The sequence below is a fragment of the Trachypithecus francoisi genome, unplaced genomic scaffold, assembly GCF_009764315.1.
Source record: "Trachypithecus francoisi isolate TF-2019V2 unplaced genomic scaffold, Tfra_2.0 Lachesis_group13, whole genome shotgun sequence".
Classification (NCBI taxonomy): domain Eukaryota; kingdom Metazoa; phylum Chordata; class Mammalia; order Primates; family Cercopithecidae; genus Trachypithecus; species Trachypithecus francoisi.
Genome location: NW_022681458.1, coordinates 60962824 through 60982853, shown reverse-complemented (window position 1 = coordinate 60982853; position 20030 = coordinate 60962824). Strand labels below are relative to the sequence as shown.

Here is a 20030-nt window from a genome sequence, read left to right as displayed (position 1 = left end):
CTGTCATGAACATTTCTCCATGTCATTTAACAGTCTTCAAAATCTTGAATTTTTTTTCAGTGGCTACAATCATGATTGATTGAAAACTGTAAGTGATTTAACCATTATCATTTAGTTGGACATTTAAGCTATTTTGAGTTTCCCTATTGTTATTTTGCTTTGAGCCTCCTTACACAAAAACATTTATTCACATCTCTGTTTTTTGTCCTAGGATAGCTTCTTGGATGTGGGATTACTTGATCAAATGACTCTTGATACATGTGGCTAAGAATTTTTAAAAAGCTGTATTTCTCCTCTGACCTAGTGGTATTTGAGCATGACTATCCCTCCACATTTTTCCCAAGTACTACAATTTCTGGTCTTTGGTAGGGCCAGGTTTTATGTTAAAGATAATTTTGATTTTGTTCAATTTGAGGTGACGGTTGGTTGGAAAAGTATAATGTTCAATAAGTACTTAAAAAGTGAATAGTGCAAAATATACAGTGCTACTACTAAAGATTTAGAAACTGATTATATGTAGTTTATATAAAACAGGATGAAATCTCTAAGCGATAAATAGGTATAGTTTGTATTATCTATGGCACCGTGTATAGCAAGAAGGATGCCAAAGACAACTTCAGGGCAAACCCCGATCATAAGGGATAGAAGTGGAAAAAAAGAATGTTTAGTGGTAATGGAGAATACTAGAAGTGACAGAATGCAGGTTTACTTTAACAGGAGATTGTGTTTTCTGTAAGGCTTTGTCTAAGGAAGATTCAGTTTTAACTTACTGTGTAGAAACTGCTTTTTGTAATTTCAAGATTTGTGACATAATTCCCCTATTATGCTGATATAATTTTTATGTCACTAGATTAGTGTATTGATCTTCTTAATGTACCTTTTGCTATTTTGTATGCTTATAAATAACATAATTCCTAAAGTCCCTGTGAATGGTTCTTATGTTAACCACTATGTTCAAAAGTCTTAATTGCTCACTAGTTTCTGATTTAGCTTACTGTACTCTCCAGTAACTGTTCAGTTCTAGGAGTATTTTATGGCATAGTAGTCATATAATGTCAGTGGTGCACTGGTTAATGTTCTAGAATTAATATAATAATACATTTTATTTTCATCTTATGTAGAATTTTCTAAATGTTAGAATTTAAAGTCAGAGAACTTACTAAATGTTTACATAGGATACTAAAATAAGATTTTACCTTTCTCTAATAGCATACCTTGTGTTTATGCTTTTAAGTCTGCTGCTTTATAAACAGAAAGAGAGGGAGGGAAATGGCAAGAAAGCATACAGCAGCAAGAGCTGAGAATCTTAAACTGTCATAATCTACTTTTTAAAGACAAATGTATAGGCAAAATTACTTGTGCTGTGTATGAGAAAGAAGATTGTAGAGACATTTTCTCATTTGATCAATTTTAAAAAGCTGTTATATTATGCTGATTATCATTACAGCTTTTTGAGGTGGCGATGAGGAGGTTTTCCAAGGAGGCTGGCATGCCCCTCGCTGAGCCCAACTATTACCTTAATAAATTCACCACAATCTAAAGATGTTAATGAGTTTTGGCAGAAGTTATAATAGCTTCTTACATCTTTCTGCACAATAGGAGTAACAGTTACAGAGACCAGGCAATTGTGTCATATCTGAGGATTGGAATACTTTCTTGTTTCCATTCTGTTTTTTCCAATTCTTTCTGCATATCTGCTCTCCTCATCTCCAGTTGTTTTGAGTCATGGCTGAGCATTTTATCACCTGAGGAATTTTTAAGCCTCTGTAAGCTCAGACCAGCCCCAGACTAATACATCAGAATCTCTTAGGGGTGGGAGCTGGTATTGGGTAAGTTTTTAAACTCCACAGGTGATCACATTTGGCAGCCAAGGTTGGGACCCATGGTTTTAGATGTAGTAACCACATCAGTTAACTTAGTACCTCTTAAGAAGGTTGCTTATTAGAATAACCTGGGAGATTTTCTCCACACTGTTCCCTCCCGCCCACTTCCCTTATTACTTTAGTGAGCTAGTGTTAACTGATGGGAATATAGACATATCCTTGGATATGTTGGGACAGGAAAAAAAAAGACCAACAATTTGTTAAGTACTATTTTTCATACACTCTTTGGAATATAGTCTGCTTATTTAAATGACTTTGTATTTATCCAGCATTATTTTATGTGGATAATTTTGTGTAGTTCAGTATTTGCATAATCACTGTGAGGGCAAGGACCTGGTATGTTCTGTTCATCACTGTATTTTCAGTACCCATTAGTGCCTGGTACATGGTAGGTAATCAGTAGATGTTAGAAGAGTGAATCAGTAACACTTGAGTACCTCACATATGTGCCAACTATATTATGAAGCTTTGTAATTACATTGTCCACCAGGGAAAAAGATCTTCCATAAAGCCAAAGATAAGCAGGAAATACATTTATTGAATTTTGAGTCTTTTGCAGGTCAGGGATTCTGTATACGCATTAAGGTTTTGAACAAAAATGTAGCACAGAACACAAATACTTCCTGATGGAAGATACATTTCCGTACCTGCCCTCGTATATCAAACTGCAAAACATACAGAAAAAAACTAATGGACAAACAGGTGCTTTTGGAGTCTGTACTTAGTTTAAACCTCATGATAAACTGGACTAAAGCTTGACACATTTATCAACTGTTAGTTGTATTTTCCCTAATCATAGCCTGTCTTAAAGTTAAAGGCAGAAAATGAAAACAAGATGATCTGTCACATATGGTTAAGTTGTAATTCAAATTTACAATATATTGGTAAAATGGCTTCAATTTTGGATGAGCCCTTAAACTGTACAGTATGCAAAGAATGGGGGAGGGAAGATACCTAAGAAGGGTAAGTAATCTTAGCCAAGATTTCTCAAAGCTCTTATTAATCTGATTTTTCAGAATTGGAAAATCTCTGTTGTCAGAGATCGCCAGTTTGGGGTTTGATAAGAAAGCATATTATAGAAATTACTCTGCCTACCTAAAATCCTTTCTGGTTTAGACTTTCTTCTGTAGTGCTTTTACAACACTCTTAGTGCTTCAGTCATCGCCCCAGTTTGGACTTCCTGGGCCCCTGTCCCTCTTATTTTTCAAATTAAAACTTACACAGAAAACTATTCAGAGTGGAAAGAGTATACAGTGAAAATTGGGTTTCCTTTTCATTCCAGAGCACCACATCCTTCTTAGAGGTAACCACTGTTAGTATTTCCTTCTGTATTTTTACAGAAAGAATTAGTTCATATTGCCAGCATACACATGCAGATAGTTTTTGCAGTTTATTGGTATGATCCCCACATGACTAGATGACATCTTCTTTAGTTTCTAACACACTTTTCAAACCCAGCTTCTTTCCATATTTCTTCATGTAATTAATCTCTCCTCTGCTTTGTTTCCGTTTGCTTTTTTGTTCCTCTTTTATACACCTGTCACAGGTCTGACATGTGTTATTGGGACTTAGGTGTGGTGGTCTCATCTCAGGCATCATCTCGCCTTCTTCCTCTGTACTCTTTACCTAGTCTGGTGCATCCCACCTGCAGGACATTAAGGACCTGTGTATCAAAGTCTCACAAATTTATATCTATAGGACTAGTCCCCTTTATCTTATTTGTCTGTCTCTTTGACATATTTATCTTTTGGATATCTCATAAACTTCTTAGTCCCAGTGTGTGCAAAACCAACTTTTTTTCAACATCCATATCTTAGTTAATGTCATATACATTATCTCAGTCATACAGTCTGAAAACCATAAGCTATTCTTGATACCCCCTTTTCCTCACTTGCCCTATTTCAAAACATAAGTCTGGTTGATTTTTTTTTTTTTTTGCCTCCTAAGTAACTCTCAAGTCCCTCCTCTTTGTCTCTGGTACCACCTTAGTCTAGCCTGTCATCACCTTTCACCCACATTACTGCAGTGGTCCACCCACAGCTCCTCCAGGCCTCTTCCAGGCCATTTTCCACAGAGCAACCTGAGGAGGCTTTGCAAAATGTCCATGTTAGTTTAACACTCCCCCTTTGTTGCTTAAAATCTTTTGATAGCTGCCTATTGCTTTTAATATAAAGACAAGTATCTTTCATGTAGCGTTATAAGGTCCTGCCTAGATGTTGGTTACAGCTTCCCTCATCAGGTCCTGTTTCATGGTACTTCCCATGTTCCCTTCGCTTCTGCCACATTGTCCTTCCAGACCCTGCTACTTGTTCCTAATAGCCTCAGGGCATTTGCATATGCTATGAATGCCTCTTTCCCAGCCCTTTCCTTTCACCTTCTCCTGATTAGCCCCCACTGGGGTATTTGAAGTAATCTAAGTATTGCTTCCTCTGACTCTTCCCTTACCTCTCTAACATTTCCCTGGCATTCAACAAAGAATACCTTGCCTTTGTAGCATTTTCTGTTTTCTGTTTTTTTGTTTTTTTGTGTGTGTGAGTTTATTTGATTAAGATCTATATCCTCAGCTAGGCTGAAATCTCCATTGTGTATTTAGTTCCTTGTACAGATTCCTAGCCCCAAATCGTAGACACTCTTTGATGAATGAATGAATTTGTTTCCTTTATTGAATCTGACAAGTACTATATTTTGTATATTGTTAAAGCTTAAATACTTTTTTTGATTTCAAAGGAAATTCATAGGTTCACAAGGTACAGTATGGATTAATATGCAATACTATTTCCTGGTTGGTTGTAATAGAGATTACATAAGAATTCACACATTTACCAAAAAGAGGTCATTCTTGGGAAGAGGAGTAGGAAGATAAAAATCATTGGAACTGCTAGCACATACCTAGATCTGCTCTTTTAGTTAGTAGAATTATTTTTCTATATTATTTCTCCAGCCACTCCCCTCACCCTAATTGTCTGTATTATAGCTTTCCCTAATTGTGAACTCCTAAATGCTTTCAATCTAAATAAATATAATTCTTTCTAAAACACTCAGGAATAATAACTGTTCACTTATAAACAGGTTTTGAAGTTTGGAAAGCAATATAGAGGTATGGCTTTCCTTTAGAAAAACATTACAAAGCCACCTATATTCTCTGCCTAGTTCACACATGCCCATTTAGCATTTGATGTACTTCATATAATTAAATTTGTTCTGCATCCTAAGGATATTCCTAAGCCCCAACCGCCTTGATAAGGTTGTTAAAATGAACAACTCATTGCTAAGATTACCTTTTCTCCCTCTCTTGGGCAGTGAAGATAGAACTCAGCTGAGAGAGGGAATAGAGGCGATTAGGAGAAGAAAGAGTGGTGGGTTGAGATTTCTGGAGATTTCAGCTGAGGGAGTAGAGAAACTTCACAGGATAAATATATTCTTTATGTCATCATTAGCAGAGAAGTCAAGGATCTTCTGGACAGAGCAGCTTTTTGAGTGTAGGTATTTTAGCTAAGTCGGATATTATACACCACAATCAATGTAAATATAAAAAGCAAGGGATTTAAGTGTGAAATTGTGACCACAGTATTAGTGAAAGACAATATGCTTATAGATGTTGATGTTTAATTTCACCATACCCACAGTTTATTCTGGCATCCCAGTGCTTGGTACATAGTAGTTATTTACAATGTTGTTTAACTGACTGGACTTGGATGTGTGTGTGTGTTTTTAATTATTTCACCTTGTGTATGGTTTTACTTTTAGAAATGTTTTCACCTATGTTTATATAAGTGTACAGTACTTTGCAATGAAAAATACTTGTACCAGAATTCTTCTCTTACAAAGCGTTTCTTCTGATTATATACAATAGATTTGACTGCATTTGGATGATGAATGTCATAATAGGCCTTAAGACAGACAAAGCACAAGCTTTATAGTAGCAGTTTTGAAGAAAGACTATATGGTAATTACTAGATCAGTAAAGCATTATTGCATTATCTGTGCAGATAGAAGCCCTTAGGCGATGCCATAAATATTTTTTTTTTACTTCTGCTAGAAATAGTTATTAATTCTTTAATGAAGATGGTTTTGCAGACTGAATTTATGTATATGTATATAGCATGCACACCCAGCTATTTTATTTTTGTGTTCAATCTAATTCCTTTAAAGAAAAGACTATGAAAATACTACTATTCTGTAGACCATGTGATAAGGTTGTTAGGGCTGGACAGAGAGAAAAAATATGTTTATTTGCCATACGCTCAATATATGAAAAGAAGACTAGGTTTCAAAAATCATACTTGCATGCATCACAGTAATTTACAAAAGGGCCAAGAAGTTACACACTCATTTGTAGTAATTTATGTAAAAGACGTGAAGCTGATAAGGGATGGTTCAAAAACTTACGAATCAGAATCTGCTTAATACAAATTTTAGGAAAAGAATCCACTTCTTTGCAAGGCAGTACTCTGATCACTATTTTCTGAACAGTTATTGAAGGTGTTTCAGGCAAGGGTTACATGCTAATATAGATTTTTAATGCAAATGACCATATTTGTTTTGAAGGTGATACCTTGTGGGTTTTCTTCTACTCTTTCAAAACTTGAATTTTATATCATTTTGTTTTTCCTTCCATCCCCACATTCTAAGTGTTAAACATAAAAAGGCTCAAAAACTCATCTTGTCACCTGCTGTTTTGTTCAGCAGGATTCTCTTCAGACATATAATCCTAAAGTTTGAGAGGAACTCTTGGACACTTAAAACAGAGATGTAACAAAGGATTAATAGTCCAAATTATATGAAGCATTTAAAAGTCTATAGAATAGAAGCCATTACAGAATCACCTTTAGTACGTGATTAGATACCTTTATTTCTGAATCTGTTTACATTTTATTTTTGGCAGGTGCTGAGTAATTAAAAATATTTGTATGGATTTATTGCTTTAAAATTTGTGATGAAGACATTTTGGAAGAGAATCTTAGCTCTGCATATATGACCCTAGGCAAGTCACTTAACCTTTCTGGCTCGTTTTCTCATCTATGAAATTGTGATAAAAAATACTTGAACAGGATTACTACTATCGAGTTAGATGTGATATAAAGCACCTGGCATAGAGTGGGCACTCCATAAAATGTTATATCTTTCTTTAGTTATGTTAATAGTAAAATAGAACTCTGGTGTACTTTGAAACTTCCTTTTTTGTTTCAGCGTACAGTAGTAGGTAAGACTTGAGTAATAATCCAATAATCCTTTCATATATTCTAGCTTGAACATATTTTTTAAAGGAAGTAAAACTATATATAGTTGAAGTTTCTTCATACTTTCTTCCCAGTCTCATTCTTTTTCCTTCCTGCCCAGAGGCAATAACTATTTTGTATGTTTGGTCCATGATTTCCATATACGTTTTCATACTTTCACTGTGTGTGTATGTATGCATTCATAAACAATATGAGGGATTTTTTTAATGTTTTTTTTTAAATGTGAATAAATGGTATTCAATTACGTGTTTAATCCTACAACTTAACTTTTTTCACTGAGCATTATTTTTGAGATCTATCTCTTGCTGAAAAATATAGGTCATTCATTTTAATTGCTGTGTAATTATCTGTTTCCTTATTGGTAGACATAATGGTTTTATGCAGTTTTTTCATTATTTTAAACAATGCTAGGTTGGATATGTTCGTATTAATAGTCTTCTTAGAACTCAGGTCTGCTTATTGAGTCGCACCTTAATCCCTGAAATGTGTTTTACTGACCTACAAATGTTTGTAATGAACTTACTTATAAATGAACTTATTTATAATCTTAATTACGTAACTCATTCCAGTCTTTTCTAAAGATTGGTCTAGTTTAAGGGCTCCTCTTTCTAATCTCCCCTACTCTCATTACTCATACTGAGATGCTAATTTGATAACCTCATTGTGGGAAAAGTCATATCAACATTAGGAACAGTTATTGCTTATTTTGGTGATATTAATAGTGATTGATTTTAATTTTCAATATTACGCATTTTAAGTATACCAGTTCTAAAGTATACTTTTGCAGTAGAATATGTGTGCAAATTCTTAGGACTATTAAAATACTTAGTCCAACCTAATGGAGTAACCTTTTGTATTTAATTTCTTTTTAAATATGTGTTTATAGTGAATACATGAGCTGGTTTTATAATTACTATTCTCTATGTTTTCTAGACTCCTTCTTTTTTATGCAGTATGGCATCATATCTAAAATTTTGTATCTCTGTTTTTAAGTCAAAAATACGTTTTCCAAATAAAATTATTTTGTATAGAGCCTGCAGACACTAGATACATTTCTGAATCACTGAAGTATTTCCATATAGTTTGGTACAATGTAAAAGTTATGTGATTTAACTTAATTATGACTGAATCATGGTGCTGAAATGCCTCCTTTCATTAGCCATATTATTAATCTGAGTGAATCTTATCTAGTTGTTAAGGCTGAGAAAAGAAAGGTGGCTGACACAGCCACATCCTATAAGAAAATGTAATGCTTAAATTACAGTCATTAAGGTGTAACTAATTCTCCCATTTAGTTAGGATGTTGGTGATGTCAAGAATTAATTAAAATACTTGGCAGGGGTGTCCGGGGAAAGAATACAGTCATAGGTTCTTGAAGTTTCTGTTTCCGGTTAGGCCAGTAAAGCCCCGTCCTCATCCTCTTTTTCTTTTATCACTAGAGACAGAAACTAAAAACCATGGCTTGGCCGGGCGCGGTGGCTCAAGCCTGTAATCCCAGCACTTTGGGAGGCCGAGACGGGCGGATCACGAGGTCAGGAGATCGAGACCATCCTGGCTAACACGGTGAAACCCCGTTTCTACTAAAAAAAATACAAAAAACTAGCCGGGCGAAGTGGTGGGCACCTGTAGTCCCAGCTCCTCGGGAGGCGGAGGTAGGAGAATGGCGGGAACCCGGGAGGCGGAGCTTGCAGTGAGCTGAGATCCGGCCACAGCACTCCAGCCTGGGTGACAGAGCGAGACTCCGTCTCAAAAAAAAAAAAAAAAAAAAAAAAACAAACCCCATGGCTTTAGGCTGCTAAAAGCATAAAACAAAACAATAGCAGCACAACAATAACAGCAAAAATAAGCAGGTTGGACAAGTTTGCTAGAGTCTGTGTGGCATTTAAATATCTTCGTTAACCTGTTTAAGGTATATGCTTATTGCTTTTCAGAAATTTTGAATTTTAAAAATATCTGGAAATAGTTGAGTGCTGAAAGTTAACAGTGCAGTTATCATTGAGAACACCTGACTTTCACACATTAATTTAACACCACCAACATTGGCTAGTCCTTTTTATTATTTAGTAATAGCCACAGAAATACTCCTTTCCTGCTTACCTCCCAGTTTGTAGTTTCTAGTCATATCAAGACCTAGTTCTTAATCACTTTTGCTAAAAGATGTGCCCACTCTTAAGGCCAGGGGTAGATTCCTTGTTTTATTTTCTTTGTTCTGCTTCTTCTGCCTCTGCTTTCCAGGAGAGTCTCCATTTTCCTATCTGCTGTGAAATAATTGCTGGTCACTTTTCTACCTTGGTTTTCTTTTATCCTTACCTCCCTTTTATCTGGCCTATTGGTGGACTTTCCATGTGCCTCTCTGTGCACAGGACACCTCGCCATCGCTTTTACAGTGCTGTTCCTTCTTGGTCAATTGTTAGTCATTTCAGCACCCTTTAAGTCTCCAGGAATAATCTTTTTCTTTTCCTCTCATTCATTTGTGACCAGAATTTCCTTATTTTTACATCTCTTTTCTCCTTGGTTTATAAACATATGTTTGAAAGAGTAGGAAAAGATCAGAGGCCAGAGTGAATACCTGCCAACTACATGAACTTTGACAGCCAGAGTGATCAATTTAAAGGCACTCTGGGTTATGTATTTTTAAAATGTCTTAACTATATATCATATTTTTCAGTATTTTTCACTGCAGATATACAGTACCTTATTTAATGTTACGGAAGAAATAGTTTAAATAAATTTTGTGGACCAGGATTTAAACCACCTTAGTTCTGTGGTCAAAATGTGTTTCAAGTTCCAAAATACCTGATTTCAAAACAAATTTTTGGAACATACTCATTTATAAAAGTTAGTAAATCTTTTTATAAACCAGTACTTAGAGAAACACAGACTTCTTATTTTAATATATAAATATTTGCTTGTTCTAAATGTTATTTGTATTTTTTAAATTAATAGCTTTTTCTGGGCAGTTTTAAGTTCATAGCGAAATTGAGTGAAAACTCCTTGTCTCTGCCCCTGCACAGACACACACTCACCCCTGCTATTATTGTCCCACACTACAGTGGTATAGTTGTTCCATTCCAATCAGTAAACCTACATTGACATATCATTATCATGCAGAGTCCCTAGTTTTCATCACGGTTCACTCTTGATGTTGTACATTTTATGGATTGTTACACATACATAATGACATACCCGCCATGTCACACCATACTGAATAGTTTCACTACTTTAAAGATCCTCCGTGCTGTGCCTCTTCATCCCTTCCACCCCACTAACCCCTGGCAACCACTGATATTTTTACTGTTTCTGTAGTTTTGCCTCCAGAATGTCATGTAGATAGAGTCGTACAGTATGTAGCCTTTTCATATTGGGTTCTCCTCCTTAGTAATACGCATTTAAGTTTCATCCATGTCTTTTCATGGCTTGATAGCTCATTTCTTTTTAGCACTGAATAATATTTTGTTGTCTGGAAGTACCACAGTTTATATATCCATTCACCTACTGAAGTACATCTTGATCACCTTCAAGATTTGGCAGTTATGAATGAAACTGCTTTTCACATCTGCATGCAGGATTTTGAGTGGACATAAGTTTTCAGTCATTTGAGTAAATACCCAGGAGTGTGACTGCTGGATCTTATGGTAAGATATGTTTATGTTTATAAGAAAATTGCCACTCTTCCAAAGTGGACATCCAGATGCGTAAAAATGAATCTAAATATTTTGCATTTCCTGTACCATTTTGTATTCTCCACTAGCAACGGGTGAGAGTTCCTATTACTCCACATTTTCGTCAGCATTTGTTGTTAGTGTTTTAGATTTTGGCCATTCTGATAGTTGTGTAGTGGTATATTTTTCTTGTTTTAACTTGAAATTCCCTAATGACATTAGGTTGAACAGGTTTTCGTATGCTTACTTGCCATCTGTTTATCTTTGGTGTGAGGTATCTGTTTAGGTATTTTGCCCGTTTTATAATCAGGTTGTTCATTTTCTTGAGTTTTAATTGTTCATTGTATATTTTTGATAATAGTTCTTTTGCAAATAATTTCTCCAAGACTGTTGCCTGTTGTCTTCTCATGACATAGTCTTGCAGAGCAAAAACAATCTAGGCTGCAGTTACAGATGTGGAAGTTAAGAGCATATTGGTGCTATTGGGAGCCATAAAACTGCATAAGATAACCAAAACAGTACAGGTAGGTAGAAAAGAGAAGAGGTGTAAGGTCTTAGCTCTGGAGGACTGATGATATTTAAAGTTTAGGGAGATAAGGAATAGGAATAGAGAGTGAGAAGGGGCCAGGAAATGTAGGAAAACTAACAAAGTATGTTATTCTGGGAATTAAAGAGAAAGTGTATCAAAGATGATGTGATTGGCTGTGTCAGATGTTGCTGGACTAATCAAATAATGTGAAGACTGAGATATGATCATTGGGTGTAGTGATGAGGTCACTGGTGACCTTGGATGAGAGCTGTTTCAGTGGAGCAGTGGGAGGAAATGCCTGTTTGGAATGAGTTCAAGTGATAACAGAGGAGAGAAACTGAAGATAGGAGGTGTAGATAAGATTTCCAAGGAGTTTTACTGTAAAGGAAAGATTATTGAGATGGAAGCTGGAAGGGATAGAGAAATAGATTTAAAAAAATAATAATAAAGTTGGGAGAAATGGCATTGTTGGATTCTTATTGGCATCACTCACCAGAGAAGGAAAAATGGATGATTCAAGACGGTGAAAGTGGCAGAGAGAGTGTCAATCAGCTGTTAGCCTCTAATATGGTTTGTTTAAATTACAGTGGACTCAGCTCTGCAGCTGCTCATATCCCTTCCTGACGCCTTCCCATCTTGCCCCATGTTTTGTCTAACAGATGGTACATCTATGAGAATGAAAAGAGACCCCTAACTCCAGACAGGTAGCCAAAACTACCTGGATTTTAGCCCTCACTTGCCCTAAGCTAGGTATCTTTGGGTACAGCAAAGTAATCACACTACCACAGATTCTCTGCTTAGGTTACTCCGAGACAATAGGAAAAGTTATTTACTATCCTGCTGTAGTAGTTAAATGTACACTTTGTCCTATAGTTAAATGTACACTTTGTCCTATGGCAAACAGCATGGTAAGTGGGAAGAGAGCACATTTAAGAACTAAAAATTTGGTGTGGGAATCCAAGCTCTTCTACCAACTGTCAGTAAAATATATTTGAGGAGAGTTTAAGGCATATGAGTCGTCTTACCGACAAGTAATTATGAGTTTAGATTTTATTTGAACTATCTGTCCTTTGTATTTTATAAAGTAATGGTGTTAAGCACAATGCACCAAAATGTAACTGAGACTTAGTAGCACCTAGGACTCAGATCTTGGTTTTTCTGACAACATGCCCATTGAAAGGAACCCTGGCTCTTTGGAAAAATGGCTGATTCCAAGGATGGGATTCCTTATGCCAAAGGAAGGAAATGCTTAAAAAAAAAAAAAAAAAGCTTACATGTTGCAAGGCTATAGGAGTCATTTTGAAAGGGTTCTCCATTGGCCAAGCCTGCGATAATTTGGGCATCAAAATAATTAAAGGCATTAATGTTAATGACTTACAAAGCATTGGGGAAAAATGAGACCATACCAATAATACTTACTTCTGTACATACGTACAGGCAGTAGAAAGGGCTCAAGGGGTAATTGTTAAGTGTAGAGAAAGTTCTAGAATTGGAAAATCATGATTTTATTGCTGTAACAGAATACCTGAGACTGAGTAGGTTATAGGGAAAAGAGATTTATTTGGTTCACCTGATGGGCGTCTGCATCTAGTGAGGGCTTCAGGCTGCTTCAACTTGCTGTGGAAAGGCAAGCATCAAATGCAGAGAGATCACAAAGCAAGAGAGGAAGGAAGAAAGAGAAACCAAGGAAAGCCACCCTTTTTAACAGTGAGTTCTCTTGGGAGCTAATTCATTTTTGCTAGAGTGAGGACTCACCCCTGAGGGAGGGCATTAATTTATTCATGAGGGGTAGATCAGACACTTCCCAACATTGCCACATTTGGGGGTCCGATTTCAACATGAGTTTTAGCAGGGACAAATCAAACCATAGCAATCACAAATGGATGCTTAATATTGGGAAGAAATTTTGATGAGAAGCAGGATATTTGCCTGGTCTTAAAGTGTCTGTCCAAAGATTGCTTACTGGTTGCAGGGAAAAAATAGTAACTAAACAGTAGGAAAATTGGATAGCACTATGTCTGGGTGATGAAACTTAACATCACCAATGAGGTACAGGTAGATGCTATGTGCATCCAAATGTGATACCATGAGAAGGACACATCACTTACATACTATTTCAGCCAGAAAGGCATTACATGAATCAAATCATAACGAAACATGGAAAGCTCAAAATGATGAGCATTTTTAAAAAAAGAAGACTAGATTCTGCAAAAAAGGTTAATGTTACAAAAGTTAAAGAAAGGCGGAAAGGACCCATATTAAAGGAGAATAAATAAAGACACAGGAAATACATAGTTCCAAGACTGGGTCCTGCATCCAGAGAAAAATTAATGTTTTAAAAGGGTATTACAGAATCAGTTGACAACATTATAATACAAATGGCAGTTTAAAGAATTGTATTAATGTATTTACTGAAATTGTAACTGTATTGTGATTTATAGGAGATTATTTTTAGGAAATGCATGCTGAAGTGTTTATGGGGAAAAGGCCATAAAGTGTGCAACTTTCAAATGACTGAGAAAAAAGCGTCTCTGTATGCATGCTTGCAGGTTAAGAGGGGTGTGTGTTTCGGAGAGAGAGAGGAGCAAATGGGGCAGAGCAGAATGCTAATGGAGACTGGGTAAAGTTATACCGATTTTCTTTGTACTTTTCTTGCATTTCTTCTGTAAGTTTGTAATATTTCCAAATAAGTTCTTACACACATGCACATGCAAACACATTGGGGCTTATTTCTTTTATACTTATTTCACTTCTTATTGCTCTAGATTGCTAATTTACCTTTAACACTTCCCTGGTTTTAGGATATTAACATGAATTGCTAATATATGTACATACTGATTTTTAATTTCTTTTAAATAGTGCTGGGCCTAAAGGAGATAACATTTATGAATGGAGATCAACTATACTTGGTCCACCGGGTTCTGTATATGAAGGTGGTGTGTTTTTTCTGGATATCACATTTTCATCAGATTATCCATTTAAGCCACCAAAGGTAAGAAGCTAGAAGTGCATTCTTTAATATTTAATCCTCCTTCTCTAAATTTAATTGGTTATTCTAAAACTTAAATGTGTATTGATAGAATTATTTTGATTTCATTGCTTTTCATGGATTGATATGGAAAATTTCATGTAATCAAGAATTTTAAAACTGGAAGTAATTGACTCCTTTCACAAATAATTTGTAATAAGCAGAAAGAGTTTAATTCTTAAGTGTAAATAAAACTATACCTTGCACCTCAGTAAAGCAGGTAAATTTTATGCTTATGAGGGAAAATATCCTATGAACCTTCATTAATACCTTAATTAATAATACCTTAATTAACTATTAAGGTATTAATGAAGATATTAGGATAAAAAGTAAAACTGACAGCTTCCAGAAATAAGTGTTTAATAATGTGAATTTTGTGCTGAATACCTTATCTTTATAGATAAGCAAAAACTTCATAGCCGAGAAGAGGGAAATGAATAATATTTAGTAAACTCATTTTGTACCTTCTGTGGGTATGATGTAGTAATGGAAACAGAATGCCTCAGTTTTGTTGGCTCTGAGTTCATTTGAAGTATGAATTAGATGGATAACAGAGAACGGGGTGAGTTGTGCCTTGTAATGACCGTCAACTTTGCAAAGTTTAAACGTAACAGTTACTTGAATGGCTCCCTCCCCTAACTTCTGTTTCTACAATGGTCAAGTCAGCAGGTAAAAACCACTGGAATTAAGCATGAGCATTATTATGCTCTTGTTACAGAGATACCTGACATACTAGAGGAAAGTATATTTTCAAGTCCATAGCCCTTAACTACAGTGAAATGTTTTTCTTTCCAACATGGTAACTTTTGTTCTCTATACTTTATAAAGTTTATGTTGCAGTTTATGCCATTTAAAATTTATGTAGCCTGTGTGTATGTGTGTATGTGCACATAAACAGATTTATTTTGTGAATAAAAGAGGGTTATTTCTCAGTAATGAATCATCTAACAAGGTAGCAAGAGTTCCATCTAGTGGTATTTACCCCAAACCGCAGACACTGTTTACTCTCAGTTATAGCTGTTAGTGTTTAAAGTGCTTTAACCGTGTGGTCCCATCAGAATGTAAGATCTTGAAATTATTTTTGCATATGGGGAAGATTAATTGAAGAAAAAGACTCAAGTTTTTCTGACACCTTTTAATGGAAAATGGAAATTGACTAATATAAGAATTTCACAGTATATAGTACTGTATATGATTTGCCAATAATTTTGATTAATATAATGATTATAAATTTAGCATGTTAGTTTTTTGCTGAAATTGCCGTATATTAAATTTCTAATTCTTTAGTGTTAGTTCGCTCTGTTGCTAAGATATACAGTATTAACCGTTATTAAGATCTGTAGTTGGACAAGTGAAAAATGATTTCTGGTATGATCTTGGTATTTGGAACAATTATTTCTCTACAATGCTAAATCTTTTTGAAGTTTGGAAAAAATGTTGAGCTTCTTGAAGGATAATAAATATTTAATAGAAATCCGTTCATGAATGCTACTCTGTTCAGTAGTTATAACTGAAAATATATTTGTAAATCACATGTGTATTGAGTAGTAATGTCTGATCTGAACATAAATTATTTCTACATTCTAGAACAGCATTAATGGAAATATAGTAAAATCTACATGTATAATTTTAAATGTCCTAATAGCTACATAAAACGTAAAAACCAGAGTTTTAGTAGTATATTAGTTAACCCAACATATTCAGAATATTGTCATTTCAACATGTAATCAATGTAAGAGTATTGTTAATGAAATCTTACACATTTTCTTTTTGGTACTAACTCTTTGAAATCTGGTATTTATTTTACAACACTTTCAGTTTGTTTCAATTCACTTTGCCACAATTTAAGAGCTGTATATGCACATGTAGCTAGTATATGCTGTATTGGTCAGAGCAGTTCTGGAAGGGCATTCTCTCTTCCTCCCCCACTAAACTAGTGTGGTGCTCCCCCACCCCCTCCCCATCATGCATTCTTTTCAGAAAGACACTTTTGAGAGCATTTAATATTTTCTTCCCAGATTCCACTTTTGTGCCCACAGTACACTGCTAGTTTCAAATGATCAGAAATTGTTTTTTTTCTCGGCAACTCCAATTATGAATTAACTATCCAATTAGTGTTTGTGATTGTTTTGAGACTTGGCAGTGTTTGTTCTTATGATTTATCTTCTTCTCTCACACATTTCAGTGATATATTAGTTTCCTTTATCCAGTAGCTAAAAACCTTGCTTATTTTATTTTAATATTTTAGTCTAACAAGACAGTGAACCAGCTGTAGAAATAAAAGGCTAAGAAACAGAAAGGCAGGTAGTGTAAATGATTTTACCAACCTTCTAAATCCTCCAGTATTTTCTAACGTTTGGTAGGAAATTAGCTGAATTGATACTGATCTTTTCTACTAAGAAACTGATGTAACTTTTATGTTTTAAAAAAGATCTTCATCAGTTCCTCTTACCTTTGGCACCAAAACATTTCTCTTCCTCACTTTCTGTCTTTCTGCATGTTTGTGTACACACACAGTTGTATATGATGTGGGTGTGTATGCAAACACACGTACCCACACACATAGATAGAATTACTGTATCAGTTATTTAAGTATAACTGATCAATTCCTTACTTTAGTTCTTTCTATACAGGGTAAAAATAAAAATTTCAACTGAGTCAAAACCATTTAATTCTGTTATTAAACCTAATCTAAGGTTAGCTCCAGTCAGATAATTTAGTATCTTCTATGATATATTACCCTTCATTTTTTTCTAGTGTTTTAGTTGGTAATATAGCATTCATTTTCCTTCTGTTTTTAATGTGACTGTGCTTAGGTTACTTTCCGCACCAGAATTTATCACTGCAACATCAACAGTCAGGGAGTCATCTGTCTGGACATCCTTAAAGACAACTGGAGTCCCGCTTTGACTATTTCAAAAGTTTTGCTGTCTATTTGTTCCCTTTTGACAGACTGCAACCCTGGTAAGCAAATCTTTATTAACACAAAAACCAGTGCTTTTTTTTTTTTTAGTTAGCTTTAAATGTAGATTGAGAGGTAAATGTTATTGACAGAAAGATCTCCGTAAAACAGTTTGTAAGGAAATTACCAGTGCCATTTGAAGTAGACTAGGCCAAAAGTTTCTCAATACCTTCATTTAATTTGTTAATGGCATACCACTCTATAATTATTTTGTCACCATCATTAATGGAATCTCTACTTTTAAAACTATTTAGGTGCGCAGACCACTTATAAGAGTAAACCAATGTCTCTGAAACCAGTGCCTCCTTTTCCTGCTCCTTCCATTCTGCGATATGCTTTTAGGCAACTACTTTAATAATAGAGGGCTTCTTGTTCTCCCTTCCTTTTTGAATTAATTAGTTATATTAGGTGTAGTAGTAATGAATATTAAAATGATAGCCAATGAGAATTGAACTAGATTATGATTATATAAACTCAGATAAAATCATTTGTGTATAATTCATAACTTTAAAAAATGCCTGCCACATATGAACTTCAGAAACTTGAGTAGCTGACTTGATAAAATGATGTTTAGACCTGAAATTTCACACATTTTGTTTTGCTATGTGACCTTTTTTTTTTTTAAGTTGATTTACTTTTTCTGAATATTTGATAAGTCACTGAAAACTGTTACTGTTGTTACCTTGTGCTTGGTAGAGATACATATGCAATAGATAGAGAGAGATGGATATTCATTGTTGTATCATTTATTAGAGTATTGGAAACAACCTCAATGCCCATTAATTGATGTAACTTTTTAAAAGAATGTGACAACTCTATATGAACTCATAGGGAAATATCTTCAAGATAAATTAAGTATAAAAGGCACTGGAAAAAATACATATATACAACATAATATTCTAAATGGTTGTCAGTGCATGTAAGAACTCTGGAAAGTAATGTTGTAAATGGGTAAAAGTTGTTTGCCAGGGAAAGAAACTTCTGAGTAGTTGGAGTCAGGAAGGAAGAGAGTTTTTTTTACTGGCTATGGTTTGGTACAATTCAAATATTGTACCATATGTGCATATTTTTTTCTTTTTAAACATCAAAATAAAAATTTATATCAGGTTCACTCTAGTTCAGAATTCTACTTAAAACAAAATGGCAAGTAAGGTTTCAAGTGGAAATATAGATAATGATTAGAGTCATATCAGGCACAGAATGAAGGAAGCATTGTATTTGAAATAGCATGATATCATAAGACTGGGGTTTTACTTAAAAATTACCATTTTTGAACTATTCATAAGCAGAAATATAACCTCCTAGTATAGTTCCATTGTTGAATGAAAGGCCAAAATTATAAAATAGTTTTTGTATATTAAAGACCTGTATCTTTCATAAAAGTCAAATCTAACTATTTTTATATATAGCTCAAAATTCGTTGTTGTTGTTGTTTTGCTGAAGGGGGCTTTCCTAACTTGAATATTAAAATATACATATGATCATGTTACTTTAATTTTTTTCTTTTGAAAATCTAGCTATTATATATGAAGATACTGCTGAAAAGTAAGCATTTCATTTTAATAGAATATTAGAACTATACCTTGAAGAAGATACCACAAAATAGCTTTTAATGTTCTTTCCACTTTTCCAGCGGATCCTCTGGTTGGAAGCATAGCCACTCAGTATTTGACCAACAGAGCAGAACACGACAGGATAGCCAGACAGTGGACCAAGAGATACGCAACATAATTCACATAATTTGTATGCAGTGTGAAGGAGCAGAAGGCATCTTCTCACTGTGCTGCAAATCTTTATAGCCTTTACAATACGGACTTCTGTGTATATGTTATACTGATTCTACTCTGCTTTTATCCTTTGGAGCCTGGGAGACTCCCCAAAAAGGTAAATGCTATCAAGAGTAGAACTTTGTAGCTGTAGATTAGTTATGTTTAAAACGCCTACTTGCAAGTCTTGCTTCTTTGGGATATCAAAATGTATTTTGTGATGTACTAAGGATACTGGTCCTGAAGTCTACCAAATATTATAGTGCATTTTAGCCTAATTCATTATCTGTATGAAGTTATAAAAGTAGCTGTAGATGACTAGGAATTATGTCATTTGTATTAAACCCAGATCTATTTCTGAGTATGTGGTTCATGCTGTTGTGAAAAATGTTTTACCTTTTACCTTTGTCAGTTTGTAATGAGAGGATTTCCTTTTACCCTTTGTAGCTCAGAGAGCACCTGATGTATCATCTCAAACACAATAAACATGCTCCTGAAGGCATAGTTTCCTGTCGTAATATTTTAAGTCAGTCTTGTTAGAAGGTGTGTCTGAGATGATTGTTGAAATAAAAATGCGTCTATGAAGATTACTAAAGACTAGCACAAATAAACCAATTCTTAAATTGAAAACATTTAAAGTCCTATTAAATGCGTAGAGATTTTTTCCTTTGTTATTGAAAGAATGACCGTAAATAATCAAAAGTGGATTTTAACCCATTAGTCTCCAACACATAAAGCTGTACTTTGGTAATATGATGTTTAAGTCAAAATGCGTCTGGTAATGTCTTACGGAACATGTTGCTTCCAGATTGGTGATTTTTGTTCAGCATTGGGCAGTATTGTTAGATGGTAACTTTAATGTGGTAGCTAGTCTATGGTGCACTTTTTACTTCTAATCCTGGTCTTGAATTTTCGTGGTGTGTATTACCATTCTTACTATGGCACGTGGCCAGCAAATAT

At 34.8% G+C, this 20030-nt stretch overlaps 1 protein-coding gene across 4 annotated transcripts in view; it reads left to right on the top strand.

The window, feature by feature from the left end:
* UBE2E3 (ubiquitin conjugating enzyme E2 E3) overlaps nt 1-19574 on the top strand; it is an 84118-nt gene extending 64544 nt beyond the window's left edge. For all 4 annotated transcript variants that reach the window (XM_033230978.1, XM_033230976.1, XM_033230979.1 and 1 more), the window contains exons 4-6: nt 14174-14306; nt 17159-17306; nt 18938-19574. In XM_033230978.1, the coding sequence (XP_033086869.1) occupies nt 14174-14306; nt 17159-17306; nt 18938-19035 (379 nt within the window). In that variant the 3' untranslated portion in view covers nt 19036-19574. The remainder of the gene's footprint in view (nt 1-14173; nt 14307-17158; nt 17307-18937) is intronic.
* Nucleotides 19575-20030: the final 456 nt, after the last annotated feature.